The 27,179-nt window shown below is 44.4% G+C and overlaps 1 protein-coding gene across 1 annotated transcript; it reads right to left on the reverse strand.

Annotated features, from left to right (window-relative positions):
* Nucleotides 1–203: 203 nt before the first annotated feature.
* On the reverse strand, nt 204–5,129 carry LOC116980150 (maestro heat-like repeat-containing protein family member 1). Its single transcript, XM_033032262.1, has one exon. It carries the CDS (start codon nt 5,127–5,129, stop codon nt 204–206), a length of 4,926 nt encoding a protein of 1,641 aa, XP_032888153.1.
* Nucleotides 5,130–27,179: the final 22,050 nt, after the last annotated feature.

Genomic DNA, 27,179 nt, shown 5'->3' on the forward strand with positions numbered 1-27,179 from the left:
TATTTGCTGATGATCATTAGAGAGATATTCTTTACAGATAAATATGTACAAGTGGATGAAATACATGCAGCTGCCAACTCACACCATGGAAGAGCTAATATCTCAACTCTCTTCCCTCGTTATTTTAGTATCACAGGAAATTCTTTATATCAGGAGGCTTTTTCCATCATGTCCTAACAGATCCGGTCCTGACCAACTGATTTTCAATACATGTGTAGGCGTTGGATTCCAATGATTGTTTTAATCTGGACGCTTTTCACGTGATCCGACAGCAAGGTGATCATCTCTTGGCAGACCTGATTCGCGGCGGGGGACCTTGGATAACCAGGCGGTGCATGGGGCATGAGGCAACTTGCCAACGTGACAGCATTCTCCCGCATCTCAGTCTGCAGGCTGCCAAAGAAGGAAGCGCAGTGCTGTATGTAGTGGATGACCTTGCTGGGCAGGTCTTCACCAATGTACAGAGATGCTGCACTCAAATAGCTCTCGTAATCCAGGGGTTCCTCTTCCGACCCAAGCTCCTCAAAGAGGACGCACAGGCGCTCCGATGCCAGCAGTGGCCCCAGTTGTTTCAGAACCAGTCTGCAAACTCTCTTCACTTCATCGTTCCTGTCCTTGAGGTGAAGCAGCAGGTAGATCAAGGTGGAGCCCAGGTGCTCTGTGAAGATTGGGACCCGCTGCATGTCCTCGAACTGGAGCAGCTTCCATAGGATGGTGAATGCTCCAGCCCTCACCTTCTCCTGCCGGTGCTCAAACAAAGGTTCAATGCCCACTGCTACGTCTGTCAGGATTGGTTCAGTGTAGTGGGGTGGCAGGCTCTCTAAGGTCTTTGACAGGGTGGACATGGCCTCGAATGTCAGCATAGTGTTCTGCTTGGAGTTCAGCTCCATGACCAACAGCATTGTCGGCAGCAACTTGCTGGCATATCTTTCACCTTCGCTCCAGGCCACAGAGTTCCCCAGACCCTTGACTGCCAACCACTGGACCATGGGAGAGCTGTCGAGCAGACATCGGAGCAGGATACTCACTAGTGTGTCACTGAGCAGCAGCTCCAACACCACTTCCTGACCAAGTAGAGCCCCAAAGAAGGCAGCCACCGTGATCCGCTGGCTCTCGTGGATGTTGGTGAGGACTGGAGAGAGTTGCTCCACGATGTCGATGAGGTGGGGCGCGGATCGCTTGGACATGGTGCCTGCCAGCAGGGCAACCCCCTGATGGTGCATCTCCGGCCTCTTGAGCAAAGCCCAACCTTCAAGGTCCGACATGTCCTCGTTGCTCCCCTCTTCCTGCCCGACCAGCACTTGGAGTATCTCTACAGAATAGTAGCAAGCTGTAACATTAAATGGCCTCTGGGCTGGCCCCATTTTTCTATCTGAATGAATTCTAAGGAAGTCCCGAGGCAACCGGGGTTGGACACTGGAGCTCAGGTGAATCAGGACGGTGCTGAAGAGCTGGGGGTAAAGACCTTCTATCATGGCGACTGAATCCTGGGAGCATATTACCTCATGCAGGGCATACATTACAGCCAGAGTCTGATGTGGCTGGGTATTTGACCCACTAGCTAGGAGAGATTCCTTGCTGTTTTCATACAGCAGCTTTAGGTTGTCCAGTAGGTATTTAATGGAGGCTGTGGCAACTGAATTGTGTTGCATGAGAGATCTCCACACATTGCCAATGTGGTTGTCGAATGGAATGGGATAACTTAAGAGGCAGGGTAGTGTGACTGACATATGCTGTGACACCAGATTGGAGATGGTGTGTGTCACCAACCGGACTATGGACGCTTGAACCATTGACTGCAACTGATTGTGCAGGGCTTTGATCATCTCTGGGACCTCGGTGAGGCTGGCTCCGCATTTGGAAATGAGGACATTGGTGACGATGGAGGCGGAATGGGAACCATTGGACTGGCAATCTGAGAGTCCATTGAACAAGGTGAAGAGTAAACTTTTCAGCTGATCATAACCCATGGACTTTGAGAGGACCTTCCCAATATCAGTGCACACGTGAAACACAGAGGTCTCATTGTCTTGATGCAGCTCCTGCTTGATGACTTTAAGGTGCTCCACCTCTGTGTCTTTCTGATTTGCGGGCACCCCTTTGGATCGCAATTGGATATAAAGAAGGACGTACAAACATTCAATGGCTGTCTCCCTTACAACACGACATGGATCTGTGCATCGAAGCACCACACACCCAACAATAACACCCAGATCATGGGGAGGAACATTATCTTTGATGTCAAATTGTTCCAGGTAAAACACCAGTAGCTGCAAGAATGTCTCGGCTGCCATTTCCCGGGTACGCACCTTTGATGACTGGATCCACGCCTCCATGTTGCTAAATATTGTCTGAAGCCCATTAGGCGATATATCCAAAAGGAGGAGCTGCTTCAGAAAATCCATCAAGGAGGCCATTGTCTGAGTAAACAGTTGTTTCCTCTCCTCCATGCTTATGTTCGGGTGTTCATTGATAGCTTTGGCATCCAGTCGTGGTATGCTGAACACACTATTCAGGCATGTCTGAATCAATTGCCTACTGTCCTTTAAAGGGGGCTGCAGTTTTAAGAGGGATGTACAGGCATTGATGGCAGACTTTCGGATGGGAGTCACCATAGCCTCTGTTGGCTCAGCCTTGATGAGTTCTTGCATATAATGCAACAGTTCAGCCTTTCTGTTAAAGCTGTAGTTATGCTTTGCAATGGTTTGGATGGCTGTGACTGACTGTGTCACAGTTTTGATCAGACTTAACTTTAATGTCAAGTCCCTCACCTCGACCTTCATTCCCAAGATCTTGATATTGTAGTGGTTAAGCACGTTTTCCATGATCTCAACGTCTATTCTGTCCAGAGTGAGTTCTTTTGGAGAAACTGACATGATATGCCCGTAGCATAGGATTAGTGTGCTTTTTACCTTGATTACGTCAATGTTCTCTTGATCCTTTATAATTTGAAAATAACTTGCAGTTTTCTTGAAAATGTTTAACTTTGCAAATTCCTTCAAGGTGGACAGTGCGGTGTCCAGGTGGGTTACAGCACAGTGGCCAATCCCCACAGCCACACCTTCCTTCTCCAGAGACTCTCCGTGTTGCACGGTCTGCAGCATCTCCTGTAGCTTCTTCTTCACTAGCTCCTCATCCTGGCTGAATTGCAGCACCACGCCTAGGCACTTATACACAAAGCCCTTCTCCTGCGAGAGAGTGCAGTGTCTGTGAAGGTGGCCGACTAACTCTGTGGCAAACTGACCGGTCCAGGCATCGTCCGCGATCAATTCCAGCGTTTGAGGCAAAACCTTCACCAGTTTCTCTTCCCATTGGCTCTGCTGCAGGCATTTGGAGGAATTCTCCTGCAGATAGTCAAGCAGAGTCAGAAATTCCTTCTCCCAGACTTGAGGTGCTGCGGGGTGGATATCGGTGCCCAGGATTTGTAACAGAGTTAACGCAGGGACACATCTGTGTTTCCCCTGCTGCAAAGAGGAGGACATAGTCAGGAGACTTGTCAGCAGTGCGAGAGGCCCAGGAATGTTGGAATGCTCCTTGTAATTGAGAAGATACTCCGTGGGCTCAGCTTCTATTTTCTTCTTTGCAAGAAGCACTAATGAGTTGCAAATCATTGCTAAGGCATTTATGCAACGAACTGGAATTATGAACTCAAAGAGCAATGGCCAGAGAATGTTGTCAATGGGTAATGCTGTCAGCATCTTCATCAGTTCCTCACACTGCCTCCTTAAACTCTGGTCAGTGACTATGTCTGCTATTTCAGCACAGGGGTCCACTGAGTCCTCCTCCTCTTCTTCGGTAGCAGGTAGCGCACACTGCCGGATGATAAACTCCAACATGTCCTTCCCGCCATCCAAAAGCAGGTAATTGTGTGTGGCCAAGGTGTATATTACCTGGCCAAGTTTTGCCTTCACCCTGTTATTGGTAGCCAGCACCAACAGCTTGGTACCAGCCAGAATCTGATTCTTCTGACTGGCCATGTAGAGAGGGACCATATTGATCAGGTGATCCAGGATAGTCAATGTTCCAAAACGCACTTGGCTGTTATTGATCTCCATTTTCATCAGGAGAAATTCTATGATTTGAGAGGTGAAAGCTGGAGTCAGAAGTTTGAAGCAGCAAAGGATTTCTTTGTGCTGCTTCTGAACATAATCATCATTGGGTTGCCAGAGTGCAATGCAGATCTGTTTGTGTAAACTGCTAAGCAGGCTGTCGATCTGCATAGCAAGTTCTTCACTATTTCTCTCAACGGCAGTGTGCAGAACACCATACAGACCCTGGGTGATGCAAAAGTCGCTGGAGGTTCCCTGGTACATGGTCAGGATTTTGGGAATTAACCTCGGCAGTTCATTCTCCAATTTGTCAAAGGGGACAAGGTGGGTAATCTGCCCTAACGTCTCGATCACTGCTGTGCTGATATTGCATTCATTCAAAGGCAGCCATGTATTGAACAAAATGTCAAAAGCAGCAGAGAACTCCAGGAAAAATAAATTCTTCTTCACTGTAGGGTCTGGGGCTTCCTCTATATCATACAAGTACGCAAGGATGCTCTCGCTAAAAATTCCCAAGGCAAAGCAGAACACCCATTTGGTTTTCTCTTCCACTACTGCAGGAAGCAAAGAGACTGTGGTTCGGAGAACAGGTCTCAGTAAGGGGACCATGTAATGTACGTGCTCTTTGCAAAGATTAGCCAATGCCAGCACCACAAAGAAAAAGGGATCCGACTTCAGCTGAAACAATGGCAGAAGTTCATCAAATGCCTCCTTGGTAAACCAATGGCCCACATTAAGCAGGAGCCTGGTTGCCATCTCTTGATGCTCATCGGTCACATCCCTACATTTGGTCATTTCAATAGAAGCCAAGGTAATGAGCTTTTTGGCGACTGCACGGCCCAAATTATCAATGTTGTCATTCACCATCTGCGCCATCACCTTCAACAAAGCCGTGCGACATGCAAGTGGCAGGCGACGGTGGTGGGTGAGGTATTTGCGAAGGAATGTCAGGACACCCTCCGTATCCACACAACCCAGTTCCTGCAGAGAGTTAAACACCATCTGGCTAACCAAGCTATCGTCATCCAAAGGCACCTCCAGAAGCAAATTCAGCAACCCTCCCATTTTGCCATTCGCCATCTTTACTCTAAATTACTCTGGAAAACCAGATGTCTTCAGCTGCTTTGCTGCTTTTTTTCTGAACAATCACTTTTAGTCTTCGATTTCTGGGCCAGAGCTCCCAATCCTGCACAATTGCTAGCTCAGAATGTTCTTTTGTTGTATTCTTTTTATCCTTCAAGAACAATTGTGCTTAGGAACCAAGGAACTGAATTACAGCTCGTTATCTCCAATTTCCTACAGTATTATTACTCAATGTCACACCAATTAAATTTGATTGCTATTTATTCACTTCTATGCTTTTGTTGAATTCACATTGATTCAAGTCGGTGCAGAATGTACTGAAAAGACTACACCTGTTGAGAATGTCTTCTTATAATAGCACACACACATATGCACAATGGAGCACAGACCTCTCTGTTTCACCTCACAGATCTTCACAAGCATTGATCAAGTTTTGAAGTTTAACTTTTGTGATCTAGGTTTATTTCCTTTATCATTCTTTAATACAGGCCCAGCTGTCTCTCACGATTAGCACAAGTCCTTGAAGACAAAGCTTTCGAGTCCTGTGTAAAGTCTTGCTCGGAATGCTTCCTTGATGTATATTGATATCGTCACTAAAGCTCTTCTTGACAACACAAAGGTGATGATAATTTTATTATGACATGTGGCATCGCATTTTTGAATCAGTTTTTTTTGATTCACTATTCCAACAATAGATTTTAAGCTGTACAATTCTATTAATATCCAGTTATTCTATTTTTCTGCACATTTTGTGCCTTCTTTCAAACAGCCTTTTCTCTTTTATTTCTTCACATCACTAATAGGGCTTATCATTGACTGGGGTAGACATTTGGCTTTTTTTTCAATCATTTACTCTCTGCCCCTTATTTCTCGCACAAACGAACTATATCTTCCAATGTTGAAGTTCTTTCTCTGTGCATCCGACTACTTTCTGTACGACATTTCAATATCACAAGTGCACATAATTGAAATGATGGATCACTTGTTGCTCTGGGAGTCTTTGTAAATGCAAATATGAGATGTCATGAACAGATTGTGATGTTAAATAATGTTCCTTAAGAATGTACTGTCCATACTGGGTGAACAGAGCTCTCGGCTTGCCTTTGTAGATCTTCACATGTGGCAACTGAGCTTTGATGCAAAGTTCTCTCAATCACCCTTTAACACAAAGATCTCCTCTTACTTTTCCATGATTACTTCGGTACAGCTGAGGGCTTGTTCTGTCCTATGTAGATTATTCCTCAGATGGATTCAGATTTCTTCCCTGCTTTGTTAAAAGGCTTTGCGAGCATACTTTGAAGTTTGTTAGCTGGATTTCCTCACAGCCAAGCACAACTGCAGCACATCCAAGTGGCAAGCAAGCTTTTCTCAAAAAGCCCATTGTGCCATCATTTCCTGTCCTTATGAAGTCACAGTTAGATTGTGATGTCCAGTGGCTTGAACTGCTGGGTAACCAAGTGGTGACCTCATCCAATCATCCTGGACCAATCATCTGTGAGTCCATTATTTTTCAATCACTGATAACCGCAGCCACGGAGACTTAATACAAGTCCTTCCCCCTCACAAGCTGCCCTCATCTCCATCCCCTCAATCCCTACCTGCACCAGGAATGTGGATCTGTTAGATTACCTAAAACTCAGGCACCATGGGGTTAAATGTGGCCACCTCCACAGATTCATGTAGGGTAGAAGGAGTCCATTCTGCCCATTAGACATGTGATAACTCTCTGGTTGGCCCCAAAGCCCTGAACTTTCCTCATAATCAATAGATTTATTTCCTTTGTCAAGCATGGATCCGGTTTATTAATTTTAATTTTTAGTTGGAACTCAACTTAGACTTACTTCCACTGCATCATCCTTTTATGTCTCCTTCCATTTATATGTATCTTTTTTTGTAAATCAGCATCTGCAGTTCCTTGTATCTAGTAAAGATTACTTCAAATGTGGAACTCATGGTTGTCCATTTACTATTCATATAGTTGACCATTTTTCTTGAAAAAGTTAGACTAAAACTCGTTCAACAATGCTTCTATTTCACATATTTTTTCATATCCTTCAAGTGGCCAAATTGTTTCCTTGTCTAAATTCATGAGTACCCAAGGGAAGTTTAGTTATTTGGAGATCCTAGAATTGTTCTCTTTAGACTAGTGAAAGATTAAGAAGAAATGTTATTGACATATTTAAAATTAGAATCAATAGGAACTGATGCTGGTGTTGGTAATCAGGTTTAAAAGATCCAAAGGGGCGTACAAAAACAGTATCTCAAGAGTGGGTTGTTACTATCTAGAATACAACCTCTGCAGTATTAATGAAAGCGGAGTGAAAGATTACTCTCCAGAGGGACTTAGAAAGGAAAATATTTCAGGGTTATGCATAAAGAGGGGACAGGCAGAAGGATTAATTGAAGACTTCACACAAAAATCCAAGATGCACCTTCCATGGTTCATGAACCTATGGCCCTATGGTTCTATTCTCTGACTCTTTGTTGCTGCATTAACGAGCCACTGGTTATTAGGGGGAGGTAGCTGTGTCAAGCAGAAACCATTTATCCTGTTACGATTATATGAATGGTGATTAGATGCCCTGATCAATATTTATCAATATTTTTACTCAACAAAGCATTGCCACATGTAGACTTAGGAAGTGCAATCAAACCACACTTCAGTCAAAGTCACCAATAACAAACTCAATGGAAAAAAGGATAGCATGATAGTTCGTTGGTCGTGGCTGCTTATTCTGTCTGCTCTGCTCCACCATAATACATCATAATACATGATACATCAGCAAAGTTGCTAGGTACTTCCTGATAATCAAGCCAGGCTTCACAGGCACAGTAGTGCAACGACAGAGTTGCTGCCTTGTAGCACCAGAGACCGGGTTCGATCCTGACTACAGGCTCTGTCTGTATGGAGTTTGTATGTTCACCCTGTGACCATGAGAGTTTTCTCCGGGTGCTCCGATTTCCTTTCATACTTCAAGGACGTAAAGGTTTGTAGATTATTTGGCTTCTGCAAATTGTAAATTGTCCTTGTATGTAGGACAATCTGTAGGTTGTGAGTTGATTATTATAAACTCACTGATTCCAATGCACCTGTACCCAGATTTTTGGTTCCTCACATGGCACGTTACTTAGTGGCTTTTGAAATATCAAGAGGAGAACCAAAGTGTTAAATTACTTACATTAAAGTGTTAGCCTAGGGTTAGTGACTCATTTAGGCTCGATTTAAGTCTATTGGGTATATCAGAAGCATTTGATTCCCTACCAACCAATGAAATCATGCTTTTTGCACTTTTTTAAACTACACTTTCTTTATAGCTGTACCACTATATTTGGAACCCCTATTTATAATTCCCTTTTGCACTATTGTTGCACTGATTTATGGTAGGATTTGCCTGGATAACATGCGAACTTTATCTCAGTACATATGAAAATAATAATAGACCAAAACAATACATGAAGTAGGTGGGTTTTAGGTGTGTTGATATAATAGCCAATGACTATCCTCTCATTTGCACTGGATGGTTCTATTTATTAATGCAACCCAAGATCCTGTATGCCCAGGTTCCTCAGAATTGGCTTTGAATTCTCCATGATCTGTGAGGGCACTGACTGTTCAGATAAGTTTGGAGAACAAGCAACCAAATCATCTGGAGAAGGAATGTGATTTCAGTGCAAACAAACAATATAATTATGGCACCAGGAACAAGCATCCCAAATGACAGGGCAAATTGTTGCAAATTCTCCACTTCCACTGTTATTTATGAGGTAATTCAGGTAATTTCCAATTTAAAGTCCATGTAATGTGTACTTACCTCTATATCATTTTAATGGCTTTGCTCTCATCATTTCAAATGCAAATTTGGTTTATGACTCACTAAGTGAATCACTTACGAATCTCATTATCCACTGTTTGCTAAAATCCAGCACCTGCACTTTTTTTAGTTTACCCATTGTGGCAAAATTATACACCGATTTTTAATGTTGATTTTCAAGTAGCCCTCCATGTTTTTAGGGGTTCCCAGAAGTTTCTGTCTTACGGTGCTTTCCTGGAGTAGATATCACAGGGCCCATCGGAAAACATACTAGATCATTTGTTTCTGTTTAAGCAGCTTTTTCTCTCAATTATTATATCATAATCCAATATTTCTGGACCTCTGCAGGGAGTTACAATGATAATGGGTTGAGGGGAGCTGGAGTAGTTTACACAGATAGAAAAAGTTGAAGGGGATGGAGGGGTTTCTCGAGATTGGGGCTGGTGTATTTACTATGTAGAACAGTTCAGCATAAGAACAGGCCCTTCGACCCACCATGACGGCACCATACATGAAATTAATCTAAATGAATCCCATCCTCCTCCACATGATTTGTATCTTTTTTAGTCCCTACCTTTTCATTTATCTGTCTAAATACCTCAAACATTCCTCGTGTATCTGGTTCCACCATTTCCCATTGCAGCATGGTGGAAGCAAATACAAGAGGTGGTTCTGGCTGTTATTCTCCATTAAAAAACGCTTCCGAAATCTCCTTTAGACTTTCTCCTCTTACCTTAAAATCTATACTCTGGTATACACATTTTCACCCTGAGAAAAAGACTCTGACTATATACCCTACCAATGCCTCTCAGAATTCTATATACCTCTTAACCTCCAATGCTCCAGTGAAAACAATCTAAGTTTGTCCAATCAACCATTATAACGAATGCGTAGGAAGGAACTGCAGTTGCTGGTTTAAACCATAGATAGACACAAAAAAACTGGAGTAACTCAGCGGGACAGGCAGTGTCTCTGGAGAAGGAATGGGTGAGGTTTCGGGTCAAGATCCTTCGTCAGACTGAAGCCTGAATCTGAAGAAGGGTCTCGACCCGAAACTTCACCAATTCTATCTCTCCAGAGATGCTGCCTGTCCCGCTGAGTTACACCAGCTTTTTGTGTCTATCTTCAATTATAACAAATGCACTCTAATCCAGGCAACATCCAGATAAACATATTCTGTATCCTCTTCAAAACCATCAATCCTATAGTGTGATGACCAAAACTGCACACAATACTTCAAATGTGGCTAACCAAAGTTTAATATAGCTACAACGTGAGTTCCCAACTATTACGCTCAATGTCCCAACAGATAAAACCACATAATGCCCACATTGTTTATTACCATAGGAGTTAGAGGGGTTTGTCGAGGCAATAAGTGGTGTAGAAGCTAGAGTGGCTTGCAGAGGCAATGGGTTATATAGGCGCCGGCAGGATTACAGAGATAGGGAGTAGTGTAGGATCTGGAGTTTCAGGGGGTGATCTACACTCTATTTCTTTAGTCATTTCTCAGGATATAGTGGTGGAGCTAGAAGAGCCGCTACTTCACCTTGTCACAGGGCCAGGTTCAATCCTGACCTCCGGAGCTGTCTGAGGGAGTTTGCAAGTTCTCCCTGTGAACTAGTGGTTTCCTTTGGGTGCTCCGTTTTCCTCCCCCTTTCCAAATAGGTCAGATTGGTAGATTGATTGGCCACTGTAAATTGTCCTTTAATGTGTAGGTGGGTGAGCGGGTGAATCTGAGAGTTGATGCAAATGTGGGGAGAATAAAAGTGGGATTGGTGTAAAACGGTGTAATATGTGGTTGGTGGGAAGTGAACTTGTGGGCCAAAGAGCCTGTTCCCATGATGTATGGTTCTGTCCCTGTCCCCTGAACTGACAGTCAGCCAACGTAGTAATAATACTGCTCACTACAGCATAACTCAGCAGCAAAAATCCTTCAAGTTTCAGCTCTTCAGTTCAGCATAACTTTCAATCTCCAATTTCTTGAAATGGAACAGCTTCTGAAATGACAAAGATGTTATCTTAGCAGATGTGTGTAAAGGAGAAGTTGAAGATAAATGATCAGGGCTATATAAGAGGGTTTTATAATGTGCTAGACCAAGTTTGGTCCCATCCCCTCAACGCGCGGCTGCGGGGGGGGCCTGCGACAAACACTAACCCCCCCCTCTCTTGATATTATATTAATATTATTCATTCGCTCCTTTTACCCCATCCCCCGCCCTATCCACTCACGCATAGCCCCCAACTGTGCAGGTGCGGCTAGAGAGGGAGAGAGGGTTTACTTCTCGACCCAGTAAAATGTCAAGAAGTAAACCATGAAATGTTCAGATGAGGTGATTTTGGACTCAACGGGAAAAATGTCAACCGTAATATGTAAAAATGTTATCGTTACCACATAGTTTTTTTGCGAAGATGTAAAAACACACACATATACACACATACAAGATCAGAGTTTTATAGATGAGGTACGTCATAGAATATAGAACAGTATGACATAGGAACAATTCTTCAGCCTACAATGTCTATGCCGAACATGATGCTAAGTTAAACTAATCTCTCCTGCCTGCACATGATTCATATCTGTCCATTCAATGCATATCCCTGTGCCCATCTAAAAGCCTCTTAAACGCCACTATCATATCTGCTTCCACCACCACCCTGACAATGCATTCTGGGCATCCACCATTCTCTTTGTAAAAAACTTGCCCTGCACATCTCCTTCAAACTTTACCCATTTCACGTTAAAACTACACCCTCTAGTTTTTGACATTACCACCCTGTGAAAAAATGTTCTATCTGTGCCTTTCATCGTTTTACACATATTTCTAATAGGTCAGTGAATACACACAGATTTTAAGTAATTGGTGAAAGTAGCGAGGGGATCTGCGGTTCTGTAATACGAGTTGAATATTGAATGTACACACTGAAAGAGAAGAGGATGCAGATAGTGTACACCAGTGAAGAACTGAATTGATGCTTGTTTCCGTATCCTTCTAATACAGTGAGCTCCGAGTTCTCATGCTCTCTCCAATACATCATGGGCTCAGTTCCCAAACTTGCTCTAACTCACCAGATCTTCTGTTCCCGCCCGTTAACTCTGGATCTCAAGCTCCCTACGACTCATCTGGTTCTGTTTCCTGCTTTCCCTTTAACCTCTATGGATTCACTGGTAAATTCACTACTGTGTCCAACATCTTTTAGAAAAATGCATGTTGAAGTAATGGTCCATAAAATCTTCCAGTCCGACACCACCAATACCTGGAGGGTGCTGGATTCTCAGAGCTTTATTGTATTTTCCCCATTAACATTGCCCGAAACAAAATTACAATGTGGCGCAGTCACGGTGGCGCAGCGATAGAGTTGCTGCCTTACAGCAAATGCCACGCCGGAGACCCGGGTTCAATCCTGACTACAGGTGCTGTCTGTACGGAGTTTGTACGTTCTCCCCATGGGTTTTCTCTGAGATCTTCGGTTACCTCCCACATTCCAAAGAGGTACAGGTTTTCAGATGTAAATGTTAAAATTGTCCCTAGTGGGTGTAGGAGAGTGTTATTATGCAGGGATCGCTGGTCAGCGTGGACCTGGTGGGCCGAAGGGCCTGTTTCCGCGCTGTATCGCTAAACTAAACTAAGCCGAAAGACAGCTTACCAGTTGCACTCCGCTCCTTGTGGAGTCCAATACTCCAGATCATTGTGCAAAGCAAACATGACTTCTGGAAGTAAAAATGTAAAACCTGCAGAATCCGATTATCTGCTGGTTTTAAAGAAGGGTCTTCAACCAGCAATGTTAGCTCTGTTTCTCCTCCCACAGCTGCAGTTTGACCGTCGGGGTATTTCCATTTGTTTTGCTATCACTTCTAACTTCTCAAGTAAAGAGGCCATTCATCTTCTAATGCTATCAAAAGTTATCCAACCAGCTTGAGGACCAGAGTAAATTAATGTTGATATGCAACATTAGCTATTTGTTATTTACTGAAGCGATCGATAGTACAATATTTCTACATGCCTTGTGGCTGTGTTTAGGTTTGTGCTGTACATGTGGCACCCTGCATATCAGTCTGTCTATCATATCTTTGTATGTAAAAACATACACAAAAGTGAATCCGTTGTAGAGCTTCTCAGTGGTTTAACTTTATACATTTCACACACACTAACGCTCTGATTAAGCACAGTTTGACCTCCTAGATGTCTTATGCCTGATTTCTGACCTTTATTTGTGAACTATTCAAAGACCGACACTAACTGAAGAATAGTTTGTTTTTCTCCATCCATCTGCACTGCTTTCAGGAGCTGCTTGCTGATAATGTCATGTAATGTCATGTTGAGAAATGGCACTGCTTCCGCAAGTCATATATCAGTAGATTATATCTCAGAAGCATTTCCACTTAGTTTGGGTTTAGCACTAATAATGTTCCTGGTTGGAGCAGTCAGATCAAACTGCATTTCAATAGGACGACTGAAACGAGATATTAATCTGAACTAACCCGAAGATAGATAGCCAGGAGTTAGTTACATTCATTTTGGGAATAGAATGCAAGTGACTCAGGAAAGAGTGGGGGGCTGGAATGTATCTTCTGTTAGTATTCGTGCCGCTGTTTCAGAAGGTCATGAGGGTTGACCATGCAATCCAGACTGAGGGTCCAGGCATCACGGAGAAACGGCAGTACTGCCATCACACATCATGTGAAATTGAGGTCTGAGACCCCAACTGGTGAACACCCCAGACATTTGGAACATAGAACATAGAACAGCACAGTGGCGCAGCGGTAGAGTTGCTGCCTTACAGCACTTGTAGCGCCTGAGACCCGGGTTCGATCTCGACTACGGGTGCTGTCTGTACGGAGTTTGTACGTTCTCCCCATGTGTTTTCTCTGAGATCTTTAGTTTCCTCCCACACTCCGAAGACATACAGGTTTGCAGGTTAATTGGCTTGGTATAGTGTACAAATTGTCCCTAGTGTGTGTAGGATAGTATTAATATGCGGGGACCGTTGGTCGGTGTGGACTCGATGGGCCGAAGGGCCTGTTTCTGCACTGTATCTTTAAACTAAAAAACGAAATTAAAAAGTACAATACAGGAGCTGGCCCTTCAGCCCACAATGTCCGTGCCAAACATGAAGCCAAAGTAAACTAATCCCTTCTGTCTAAACATAACACCCTATCCCTCCAATCTCAGCATTTTCAAATGCTTACTTACAATCCACTTAAACACCACAATTGTATCTGCTTCCACCACACCCTGGCAGCAGGTTCAAGGCACATACTACCCTCTTTGTATAAGAATAGCCCAGCACATCTCCGTTAGATTTTTCCTTTCTCACATTAAAGCTATGCCTCTAGCATTTGACATTTATAACCCCTGGAAAAAGGTTCGGACTGACTACCCTATCTATGCATCTCATAATTTTATAAGCTTCTGTCAGCTCTCACCACAGCCTCCGATGCTCCAGGGAATATAATCAAAGTTAGTCTGACCTCTCTTTGAAACTAATACCTTCTAATCCAGGCAGCATCCTGGTAAACCTCTTCATCTACATCCTTCCAGTAATGGGCCGGCCAGGAGTGGTCAGTGGAGAAGATATTAGAGCCACTGCCTCATGGCTCCAATGACCCAGATGAGTCTTGACCTCTGGCACTTTCTGTGTGGAGTTTGTACGTTCTCCTAGTGACTGAGTGGAATTCCCCCAGGTGCTCTGGTTTCCTCCCACATCACATAGGTTGGAAAAAGCAACCTCTGGTGACCTTGCCCACCACCCAAGGTTTCCATGAGGTCGCCGGAGGTTTTGGTCACTCTCCCTAATGGTCGAAAGTGGTTTCCACGTGGTCGAGGCTTCATCTAGGTTGCTGCTATTTTTTCATCATGATTAAAACCTGCCTCGACTAAAAATAGGTTACCGTTTTAAAAATCGATAATTTTTTAGTCGCAGGTCTAGTCGTTGCCGGTTTTCTTCATAGTCGAGGAAGGTTTTCAACATATGCTTGGAAGGTGGTAGGAGGTTGCAGGTCACCTCGACCTTGATTTTTTTTTGGGTGGCGGGCAAGGTCACCAGAGGTTGCTGTTTAGGTCTCCTAAGTGGGAACTGACCACAGTAAATTGTCCCTTGTGTACAAATTAATGTTAGACTCCAGGAGTGAGGGGCGCATAGAACGGATAAGTCACTCTCCAGTGACTCCATGACTTTTTGAAGAGGTGCAACAAAATGTACTGGTGCACTCCCATATTTAACCTTCGGTCATCCTCACTGAATCTAACTTCCCGTCATTTGTCTCGATGCTCGTTATTGAACCTTGTTGAGTGATTGTTTGCATTTCAAAGTGACTGTACTTAAGCATTCTTATGTGCTTAAAGCTCTAAATATAGTCAAATTCTTGCAGCCTCTAATCAAAATTGGTAAAGGGTGGAATATTGGATACTTATGAGAAAGTAAAATACAGGTTGGGGGAGTGGGCAGATGCATGGCAGATTAAGTTTAATGCGGATAAATGTGAGGATATCCACTTTGGTAGCAAAAACAGGAAGGCAGATTACTATCTAAATGGCGTCAAGTTGGGAAAAGGGGAAGTACAACGGGATCTGTGGGTCCTTGTACATCAGTCTATGAAAGTAAGCATGCAGGTACAGCAGGCAGTGAAGAAAGCGAATGGCATGTTGGCCTTTATAACAAGAGGAATCGAATTTAGGAGCAAAGGGGTCCTTCTGCAGTTGTACAGAGCCCTAGTGATACCACACCTGAAGTATTGTGTGCAGTTTTGGTCCCCTAATTTGAGGAAGGACATTCTTGTTATTGAGGGAGTGCAGCGTAGGTTTACAAGGTTAATTCCCGGGATGGCGGGACTGTCATATGCTGAGAGAATGGAGCAGCTGGGCTTGTACACTCTGGAGTTTAGAAGGATGAGAGGGAATCTCATTGAAACATATAAGATTGTTAATGGTTTGGACACGCTAGAGGCAGGAAACATGTTCCCGATGATGGGGGAGTCCAGAACCAGGGGCCACAGTTTATGAATAAGGAGTAAGCCATTTAGAACGAAGACGAGGAAACACTTTTTCTCACAGAGAGTGGTGGGTCTGTGGAATTCTCTGCCTCAGAGGGCGGTGGAGGCAGGTTCTCTGGATGCTTTCAAGAGTGAGCTAGATAGGGCTCTTAAAAATAGTGGAGTCAGGGGATATGGGGAGAAGGCAGGAACGGGGTACTGATTGGGGATGATCAGCCATGATCACATTGAATGGCGGTGCTGGCTCGAAGGGCCAAATGGCCTACTCCTGCACCTATTGTCTATTGTCTATTGTCTATTTATCAATATCAATTTACGGGTCTGCCTGCCTGGATGTAACATGGTGAACAATCTATACAAGTTGGCTGTAACTCAGTTACTATGGGTAAGACAACAGTAGTTGTCTATGAGTTGATGATGATAGACATAAGCCCTTTTATACAACCTTGAAGAAAAAAAAGGTGTTGGGGAATAAGTGGATGATCTATAAAAGGATAGGGTCATCATGACTCAGCAGTGTTCGCAACCATTCGCTGTCATTGATAAGATAGGATGAACAGCCTCGTAATCTCCTTCATTGAACATCAGGCAACAACTGAGAACATAGGAACCTATCAGCAGGATTAGGTCATCCTGTCCCTCAAACCTGTTCTACCCCTCTGTTCAGTAATTACAGACCTGCACATCAACTTCTTTACTGCCTTGGTGCTAAATGCCCAGCAAAGATTCCTCCTGCCACACTCTTGAAATTGACACAGCATCCTCGTCCTTTTAAGAATTTCAGCTTTCTACCAATGTTCCTTAGTGTGAAAGGCCATGCGTACAATGTGTGTGTGAAAGACCGTGCGTGCAATGGGTGTGAAAGACCATACATACAATGTGTGTGAAAGACCTTATGTACATTGCTTGCTGTTAGTGTCAGCATGTTACTATTCTCCATATCATGGACCTCTGCTGCCACCTGGTGTACAATGTACCAACTGGACTTCACACTGTTCCCAACCTGCCTGCGCAGAATCATGGTGGGCTGCTCTCCCTTATTGATCAATTGCCTTATTCTAGTTATTCTAATTATTCCTTCTTATGCCCGAAGACAATTATCATCTGTAAATTGAGGGGAGAGCTTCATGAAATGTAGGAGCAGGCCTTTCAGCCCTTCACTGGTATGTAGACAAAAATGCTGGAGAAATTCAGCTGGTGAGGCAGCATCTATGGAGAGAAGGAAATAGGCAACGTTTCGGGTCGAAATCCTCAATGCTATGTAATGTGATCATAGCTGATGCTCCATCTCAATGCCACTCTCTCCTCGTACCCCTTGATGTCTTTGGCATTGAGAAGACTTAGCTCTCTTCTTCTCAAATCCAAGTACACCGAGTCCAGTTAATTAATTCCCTCTCACTGTGGGCAGCCACCCATGTTGGGCGAATTATATTGATGATCCCATTATAAAATAAGTTTGTAGTACACAAACCGGTGCAGCAGTACATCAATCAAAGAATTAGGCTGATCGTTGGGTAAACATCCTTCAAGAATAGGCACAAGGAACTGCAGATGCTGCTTTTCAAAGTGCAGGCCATCTTTGTGGGTTACCAAAGCTGCTGTCACCTATACTTCTCTCACCAGAACATTGCACTCACTTCCAGTGCTGCCTTAGGTCAGGTGCTGCATTTGTTGACCTTTAGTTTAGTTTAGTTTAGAGATGCAGCGTGGAAACAGGCCATTTGGCCCACCAATTCTGTGCCGACCAGCGATCCCTGTACATTAACTGCACTTCATTTTCCAGCACCTAGACCGCCAGGGGACCTAGGCGAGGATTTTGTTTGTTGATGTTAGCTCTGCATTCAACACCATTGTGCCAGAGCTACTACACTCCAAACATTCCGAGTTGACTGTGCCTGAACCCCTCTGACGGTGGATCACCAGCTTCCTGACAGACAGGAAACAGCATGTGAGGCTGGGAAAGCACATCTCGGACCAGCAGACCCTCAGCACAGGAGCACCGCAAGGCTGCGTACTCTCCTCTCCCCTCTCCTTTACTCTCTCTACACCAATGACTGCACCTCCACAGACTCCTCTGTCAAGCTTCTCAAGTTTGCGGACGACACAACCCTGATTGGACTGATCCAGGATGGGGAGGAATCTGCCAACAGACGGGAAGTGATACAGCTGGCGTCCTGGTGCCATCACAACGACCTGGAGCTCAATGCTCTTAATACAGTGGAATTGATAGTAGACTTTAGGAGAGCTCCCCCTCCCCTCACCCCACTCACCATCAACAACACCACAGTGGAGTCTTTTAAGTTCCTGGGAAACATCATCTCCAAGGACCTTAAATGGGGGGCTCCCATCGACTCCACAGACAAAAAGGCACAACAGAGGATGTACTTCCTGCGGCAGCTGAGGAAGCACAATCTGCCACAGGCAATGATGGTCCAATTCTATACAGCCATCGTAGAGTCTGTACTCACCTTCTCCATCATGGTCTGGTTCGGCTCAGCCACCAAGCATGACATCCGGAGGCTGCAGCGAATCGTCCGATCAGCTGAGAAAGTTATTGGCTGCAATCTTCCCTCCATTGACGAACTGTACACTGCAAGGGCCAGGAAGTGAGCAGGTAAGATAATCTCTGACCCCTCTCATCCTGGCCACAAACTCTTTGAGTCACTTCCCTCTGGAAGGCAACTCCGGACTGTCAAAGCTGCCACAGCCAGACATAGAAACAGCTTTTTTCCACGAGTAGTAGCTCTACGCAATAACCAAAAATCTGTAGCCTCCTTTTGCTCTGATATTTTATTTAATTCACATCTTTAATCAATAATGTTTTATTGTTAATTTTTAATGTTTTGTGTGTCATTCCTAACAGTCATTGTATGTCATATTGACACGTGCGGAGCACCAAGGCAAATTCCTTGTATGTGAATACTTGGCCTATAAACCTATTCATAAACCTATTCATTCATTCATTTGTTTGTCCAACAACCAACTACCTCTTATAAACTACCTCACAAAACACAACAATCACACAGTCATTGATACTGAAGGCACAAGAGACTACAGATGCTGCAATCACCACCTGCCCCAAGAACACCATTCCCATCTCCACTTGTCCACAACACCCTGTCCCACCTCCACTTCTGACTCCAACACACTACTCGCACCTCAACATGTCCCCGACACACTGACCTCTACCTATCCCTGGTAGTATTCGATGCCTCTACCTGTCCCAAACCCGATGCTTCTTCCTCTACCAGCACCAAGAACAATGTTCCTACCTGTGCCTGTCCAGAGAATAATGGTCCTACCTCAAATACATTGGTTCAGGAGCTTTGTTGCTCGGACAGGTAGAAGTGAGGTGAGTGATGCTGGGAAAGGTGTAGGAATATGTAAATGTGGAGATGTAGAGATAGGACCGTTTGTCTGGGTGATGATTAGATGCTGGTTCCTGGCAGAATAGATGAATTATTCCTGGATTAAGAAGAATAGGATCCATTTCCTGAGGGTGGTAGGACTAAGGGCCCCTGTACCTAATTGCAATAGAAACACACGTCTGGCCTTGATCTCTCTCAGCAACAACACTCATACATCTACTTGTTCGTGGACCAACATGGAACTTGATGCCGTCCATCAGTTCACGTACCTCGGCTCCACCATCACCATCACCGACAACCTCTCCTTGGACACAGAGATTGATAAGAGGATCGGGAAGGCAGCTACAACTCTCGCTCGCCTCACAACTCGAGTGTGGACCAACCCAAAGCTGACAGTGAAGACAAAGTTAGCAGTCTACAAGGCTACATGTGCCAGGCAGGAGAGAAGTCTCAACACTTTCCACATGAGAAGCATCCGCCGTATCCTGGGCATATCCTGGCAAGACAGAGTGTCCAACGCTGAGATCCTGTCACGTGCTGGCCTTCCCAATATGTACACACTACTCAGGCAGCGCAGACTGCGGTGGCTGGGCCATGCCCACCGCATGGAGGATGGCCGTATTCCAAAAGACATTCTCTATGGAGAGCTGACATCTGGGCCGAGAACCATCGGCCGCCCCCAGCTACGTTACAAGGATGTCTGCAAAAGAGATATGAAGGCACTCGACATCGATGTGGAGTCCTGGGCAAGCCTTGCAGCACCGCATAAGGTGGAGAGGGACCCTGAACCAACATCTCAAAACGGGGGAAGAGAAACTGTTGAAGGCAGCGGCAGACAAGCTGGCACGCAGAAAGGAGCACAGCAACTTCAACAAACCAGAGACCACACACAAATGTGACCTTTGCCACAGAGACTGTCACTCCTGCATTGGTCTCTTCAGCCACAAGCGAGGCTGCTCTAGCCGAGGTTTGGAGCAAGCAGCCAAAAACTAGGATGCATCACCCATGGTCTGTCATGAACTCATGGAACAACATTCCTTCTTCTATTTGCCCCAGGAGCACAGCTCCCATCTCTACCTGTCCTAGGAACACCATTCAGACCCCCACCTATCCCAGGAGCACAGCTCCCATCTCTACCTGTCCCAGGAACATTGTTCCCACCTCTATCTGTCCAAGCAACATTGTTCCTCTCTCTACCTGCCCAAGAAACTCAGTATCTGAGGGGGGGAGGGGGGGGGGGGGGGGGATTTTAAACGTGACAGTGAATAAGCAGGCAGTCTGAGCCAGCCACGCACTAATTTTCTGCTCCAGCAGGGGAAAATTTTTCTCTCCCTTACCTCCTTCAGTCCTGTTACAGCAGTAGCTGCTTACTGCTTGCACAAGTCACATTTCACCGATGGCAATGTCCTGCGGTGCAGATGACTTCTCAGGACCTTGCTAGACCAGCACAGTGGACCTCACCCTCTGCTCCTCACGAAGCAACAGGCAAAGTTTGACAGCTTTGGAAATGCTCAGGAAGCCATGGCCAGCAGTCATGTAGCACTCAGCACTATAACCACGGTGCTTCTGAACAAAACAAAGCCTTTTATTCTAGCAGTGGCACAGCTGGTAGTGCGGCTGCCTCAGCCCTCTCGCAACACAGGTTCGATCCTGACTTCGGGCACTGCCGGGATGGATTTTGCTCATATTCCCTGTGACTGTGTGTGTTTCCTTCAGGTGTCCGGTTTCCTTCCACATTCTAAAGTTGTGCGGGTTAGTGGGTTAATTGGCCACTATAAATTGCCCCAAGTGGGTGTGACTGACGATAGAATCTGGTGGGAGTTGATGGAAATGTGGAGAGAATAAAAAATGGGGGATTATTGCAAATGGGTGGTTGATCGTTAGAGTAGACTTGATGGGCCGAAGGACCTGATTCCATGTTGTATCACGCAATGATTCACCAACATTGCAAACTGGCTCTCAGGGTAGACAATGCCCTGTGCATTTCAGTGTGCCTACTCTTATATCCTCATCTTAAACATGTCTTTATATAGCAGAACTGGCGTGAAAACCCACCTCTTTGGTGAGCTGGAATGTGCTACCGCACAGGGTCCAGTCCTGACCACCACCACTATATTGTCATCACTCAATCATTGAATCCAACAGGTAGCTCTGCAGCAGCCAGACTGACCTGTTGTCTGGATCCTGGCAGGGTCTGGCCACGTGACGTATTTAAAATTATAAATGCACAAGCACATTGTTATGATGTGGATAGAGGAAAGATAGGAAGGGTCTGTTTAAACCATTGCCATGCCATAAAGCAAGTCCCAAAGTCCTCCAGCAAACCTCAAAACATTTTCTGACTTTTGAAAATTTGGGAATTGAATGTTTAGTTATAGACTCATAGCGTCTTACAGCATGGAAACATGCCCTTCGGCCCAACTTCCTCACACCGGCCAACATGTCCCATCTACACTAGTCCCACCTGCCTGCATTTGGCCCATATCCCTCTAAACCTGTCCTACTTTTCCTGAGTCTTTATCTTTCATGCAAATAGTGAACGCCAACAGCCTGAATGCTGATCTTTGCAGGACACAACATCCCATTAACTGAAGGACTACCTTCAGCTGTTCCAATACCTATTCTGCAACCTCTTTCCTGTCATCATTCATGGTTTTAGCTCTGAGTGGTCAACGTAGTACGTTGATTGAAACCTTTTTCTAAAATTTCCAAATACTTCACATCTACTGCGCTGCCCTCATCCACCCTCACTATTCCTTCTTTAAAAGATTCAGTAAGGTGGGTAAAGGTTAGAATCTGTACCAACTCTGTTATATAGTCAGCTTCTGGCTTTTCTTTTCCTTGGAATCTCGGATTCATGATTCTATGACCCTTCCTAGCTCTGGCCATAAGCTTTGGGTCTGAAACTTGCCTCTCTTGCTCCGTCTCCCTTAGCTGTCCACACTGACACTATTTCTTTTATAATAGATATATAATGAGCAATAGGTTGTATCTATCTCTTCTCTAACTTATTTTAATGTATGTTGATGCAATCTCTCCAATCTGTGGCTTAGACTTTCTAATTTTGATTAATCAATTTTCTCATTCGTCTCAATCTTAAATAGATCTATACCCTTCTAATCATCACTCCACCATGTTAATTCCTCGGATAAATACTGAGGCAAAGTAATTATTTAATATGAATCTTCTAATTATCCATCTTTATCTGCCAAGACAAATGCATGCTACCATTGGTCCTTCTGCACAAATCTGCAAATCCGTTGCCATACGACCAATGACTGTGAGAAAAATAGACTGCACACAGCATCCATTCTGTCCACCACCATTATATTCCCATCACTCCAATGCTGGATATCTCCAGATAGCACTGCAGTTAACAGGCTTGCCTGACGTGAGCTCGTTCTGCCACCCCCTTCACTTCGACTGTCTCATGAAGTGTTTCTCTGAAAGACTTTGCTCACCATGATGTGCAGGAAAGTCAAAGTAGCCTTTATTGTCATTCAGACCTTTCGGTCTGAACGAAATTTCGTTGCCTTGCAGTCATACATATAATAAAAATGACAAAAACACACAATAAACACAAATTTAACATCCACCACAGTGAGTTCACCAGGCACCTCCTCACTGTGATGGAAGGCAAAAATCTTAAAGTCCTTGTCTCTTCCCTCCTTGTTCTCCCTCTGCTCCGAGGCGATCCAGACTTCGGATGTTGTGACCCCGCCGGGTGACGGTAAGTAAGTAAGTCTCGCGGCTGAATCCAACGGGCCGGTTCAAACTCCGCGGCCCGGGGTGGTCGAAGCTGCCGCCCTAAGGAACTGCAGATGCTGGTTTAAACCAAAGATAGACTCAAAAATCTGGAGTAACTCAACAGGAGAGGCAGCTTCTCTGGAGAGAAGGAATGGGTGACATTTCGGTTCGAAGAAGGCCTGAAGAAAGGTCTCAAAGAAGGGTCCTGCAAGTGGCAATAAAGTTTTCAACATTTCCTGCATGCTGTTTAAATTCACCATGACTGCTTTTACCATGTTCTCTTGGAGCGCATTGGGGCTCCATTTCCTGCGGGCCCTTTAAACATTAGGGTCCGGTTTCCTGTGCTCTCATTAAAATCAGTTCCTGTATTCCCTTTAAGCCTACAGTGTTCACTGAAAAATTAATTATATTGCTGAGAAACATCCTAAAAAACAAAGGGAACTAAAAATGTGCTTGTATATTCAGAGGAATAATGTCCAATAGTCCAGAAGATCTATCAGTGCAGCATCACCAAAGTCCCAAACACACCCTATTATCAGAGCTTTACAGTAATTGGGTCTCAGCTTTCATGTTCAACTCAAGCCAATGTCAATGTCATCCAAAATAATCAATGACATCAGCAGATCACAGGTTGCTACTGATTTTATCCCCAATGGACGTAGTTCCCGTAATGCTCTAAAGGGTCTCGGTGCCGGATGGAGGAAAATTGCGGTGTCTTGAGGATTACAAGATGGGGTCAGAAACATGGCAACTCTTGTGTACTGCCTCAGTCTAATCTCCCATTTTACACTCTTATGCTTGAGCATGATTGTGCCTATGAATATTAAGATTTTTACTCAACTTTTACTCAACTCAAAGGAATTTCACTGCACCTAGGTACGTGACAATAACGTATCATTGAACCATTGATCCATTAAATTAGTTTAATTCCTTATTTTTTTTATATTCACTTTTATAAACTGTCATATTTCTGTTCATCTGTTCACTTTTGTTCTCACTAATCTTGTCCATTGTTACGTATTGATGCAGAAACTTGTATAACTGATTTTGTATGTCTTGCTGCTTTAGTCTTTAGCCTGATTGTATTTTTCATTTCTTTATCAATATCTTGGTCAACCTTTGCTGAAATCTACAATGTTCCCAATCCCTAGGCATTGTTTTTTTCTGGTGGCTTTCAAAGCCTTTTTCCTACATTTAATATCTTTATGGGTCTGTCCCACCCAGGCAACTTTTTAGGCGACTGCAGGAGACTCTGCAGTCACCACATGGTCGCAGATAGTCGCCTTCATGGTCATGAGGACTTCCCGCATTCACGCATCTAATGTTGAAAAATTAGCGGCAACCAGAATTAAGCCGTCATGGAGAGTAGCGAGAATTCTCGTGCATTAGGTGGGTCGCCAGGAGGTCCTAGTGGGCTGGCAGGAGGTCGAAGGTTCTCGTAGGTTCTCGTAGGTTGTAGCCGGTGCTGACCGGTGAATTTCATTGGCTCATTGGGGAAAAAAAACGTAAGCAGTACCCTGTAATATAGTTCCCTCATCTACCCCAGCCAAACTTCCCCTCTATGTTTGAATTGAACCTTGGTTTTAGATTGAACTACAACAGTTTTGAACTTAATATAAAATTCTAACATGCCGTGGTTACTTTTTCATAGAGTTGCATGGTACAGTAAGGCCCTTCAGCCCATCAAGCTGCACTGACTGTTGAAGTTCCATTTACACGAATCCCATTTGATTATCCCTACTTTCCTTTTGATTCCAGATTTCTGGAGAAAATGGATCGGCGATATTTCAGGTTGAAGCCCTTCTTCAAGCTAATTGTAGCAGGGGTTAATGGAAAGCTGGATGAGAGGTGGTCCCAGCATGGTTCCGGAACACTTCCCACCCATGATCCTGAACACATCCCACCACTGATCTTGAACAAACATGTCCTACCACAAATCTTGAACAAAGACATCCAACCACAGATGCTGAAAAAGTGCATTATCAGAATAGGTCTTACATGTACACATCAGCTCTGATTCTGCATAAGCACTTCCGATTACTGATCCCGGAAAAAAAATACATCCTACCATTCATTCCAAACAAACACACATTCCTCTCATCCCGCACAAACACAAACCACCTTTGATCTCACACAATATCAACCGTCTTTGATATATGATGTTGCACAAAGCTTTGTCACAGTCAGTCCTACATAATCATGCCCTGAGATAGAACTACATAACATCTTCCTTGGTTAAATTGTTCAACTCCATCAGCTACTCATCCTGTGCACACACATCACCACTGACTTTCCACGTACCCATCATTGCACACCCAAACTCACAGCAGTTACACAGAAATGCATCCCTCCTTTGATATTGCACAAACCCGTTCCTCACAATCTTCTTTAAATACATCCTGCCATTAACCTGCGATATGCAAGTCACCAGATGCGGACTGGCCAGGGTGTCAGCTTGCCCGATGGCAAGTGGGCCCCTGATAAAGTGATAGCAAGTGATGGCAAGTGGGCCCCTGTTAAATGATAGCATTGTAGTTGTGGGTGGCCCCCTTTGTCTCCTGGCAACCAATATTTTTAGACCCAGTCCGCCACTGCAAGTCACCCTCCGTCCTGTCAAACAGTCAACCACCAAAATTGCACCATTGTCCCCCTCATACACTGCACCCTGAAACAGCTAAAACCGATCGACAATCATATCCTGTTCAATGAGTCCAACATTTATCTGAGGGCACATTCATACTTGGCAATAAAATTAAGGTGGGTAGAAAGAAAACAATTAGTCATTTGAACAGAGGGCTTTGTAAGTTTTTTTTCTCTCACAGATTTCAGAATGAGGCCACCAAGAGATACATGCACTGTGATTTTTGTTCCATAATGGTATAAGCACTTCAATGGGAATGTCTCACATTGTTTAAATGCTGTCGTAGTTAACAGTGTATCTGAGGAAGCAGACTTCTGGTCTACTAATAGTGCTTCATTAATCAAAGTGTAATCATATGCTTCCATCTGGAATTCGGGTTAATCAAACTTGTATAAACTTTCAGTCGGGACTAATTGCCTAATTCATCTCTGGTTGAGTAAACTATACGCACAAATAGACCATGCAATACCCCTACATAAATGTCATTAAACTCAATTACACTCATTAGTTAATTTGTCTCGTCCTTATTTAATGCCTTAGTTTGCAGCATAATTATACTCTCCTGTAATGCACCAAGTCTGGTGGGGTTACACAGGACTTGCAAGCTACAGAAGGGTGGGAGTATGGACAGATAGATAGAGTGCTCTGGTACATCCCCAGCCCAGAGCTTGCTCACTAGTATCAGCTGAGGTGTGAGGTGCAAAAACTAGGCTGAGAGTCAATGCAGTGGTTGGAGGTGTCACCTCTCAGATGCACTTGGCTGCTCTTTAAATATTCCTGTTGTGTTATTTCAATGAAGAGCTGGGAAATCACACAGACCAGTTATGTATCTTGTTAACTGGCCATGTGGTTGAGAGAACACTTTCATGCTAGGTCTGCCAATATAGGCCTTGGTGATTGGGATAAACCGGCAGAAAAATGTTTGGGGAAACAAGGAACAGCATATTCTGGTTTACAATAAAAGACGCAAATTGCTCGGGTAACAGCAAGTCAGGCAACAGCTCTGGAGAACATGTATAATATTTGGCCTATCTTGCGGCTTAGGAACATGCTCTCGCATTCGTGCAACTGTTTCTTTAGTCAAGGAGGAGCAGCAGAGCTAAACCATTCACAGAGGATGCCGGCAAGTTCTCCTTTCCACAGAGTCGTGCTACTTCCCAGTTACCTCTCCCAGAATTGTGCTGAGTTGGAGTCCTGCAGCATGGAAACAAGCCCTTCAGCCCATCAAATCCGTGCCAACCATCAAGAACCCTTTTACACTGATCCTCTGGTTGAGGATCAAGAGAATCCTGTGGAAACTCATGTCATGCATAACAGAGTGTTCTGAATGGTCTCCTAAATCATGTCCACAATGTAGGTTCATACTCAGTTTACTTGCAGCTATTACACAGACAGAAAAAATCCACAGGTGTGGGACCAAATGTGGAGTAAAATGGGGGACATTCAAGGAATCCTCCGCTGGTAAGGATTAATCAAGGAGACCGGGAG

Source organism: Amblyraja radiata, chromosome 13 (assembly GCF_010909765.2).
Source record: "Amblyraja radiata isolate CabotCenter1 chromosome 13, sAmbRad1.1.pri, whole genome shotgun sequence".
NCBI lineage: Eukaryota > Metazoa > Chordata > Chondrichthyes > Rajiformes > Rajidae > Amblyraja > Amblyraja radiata.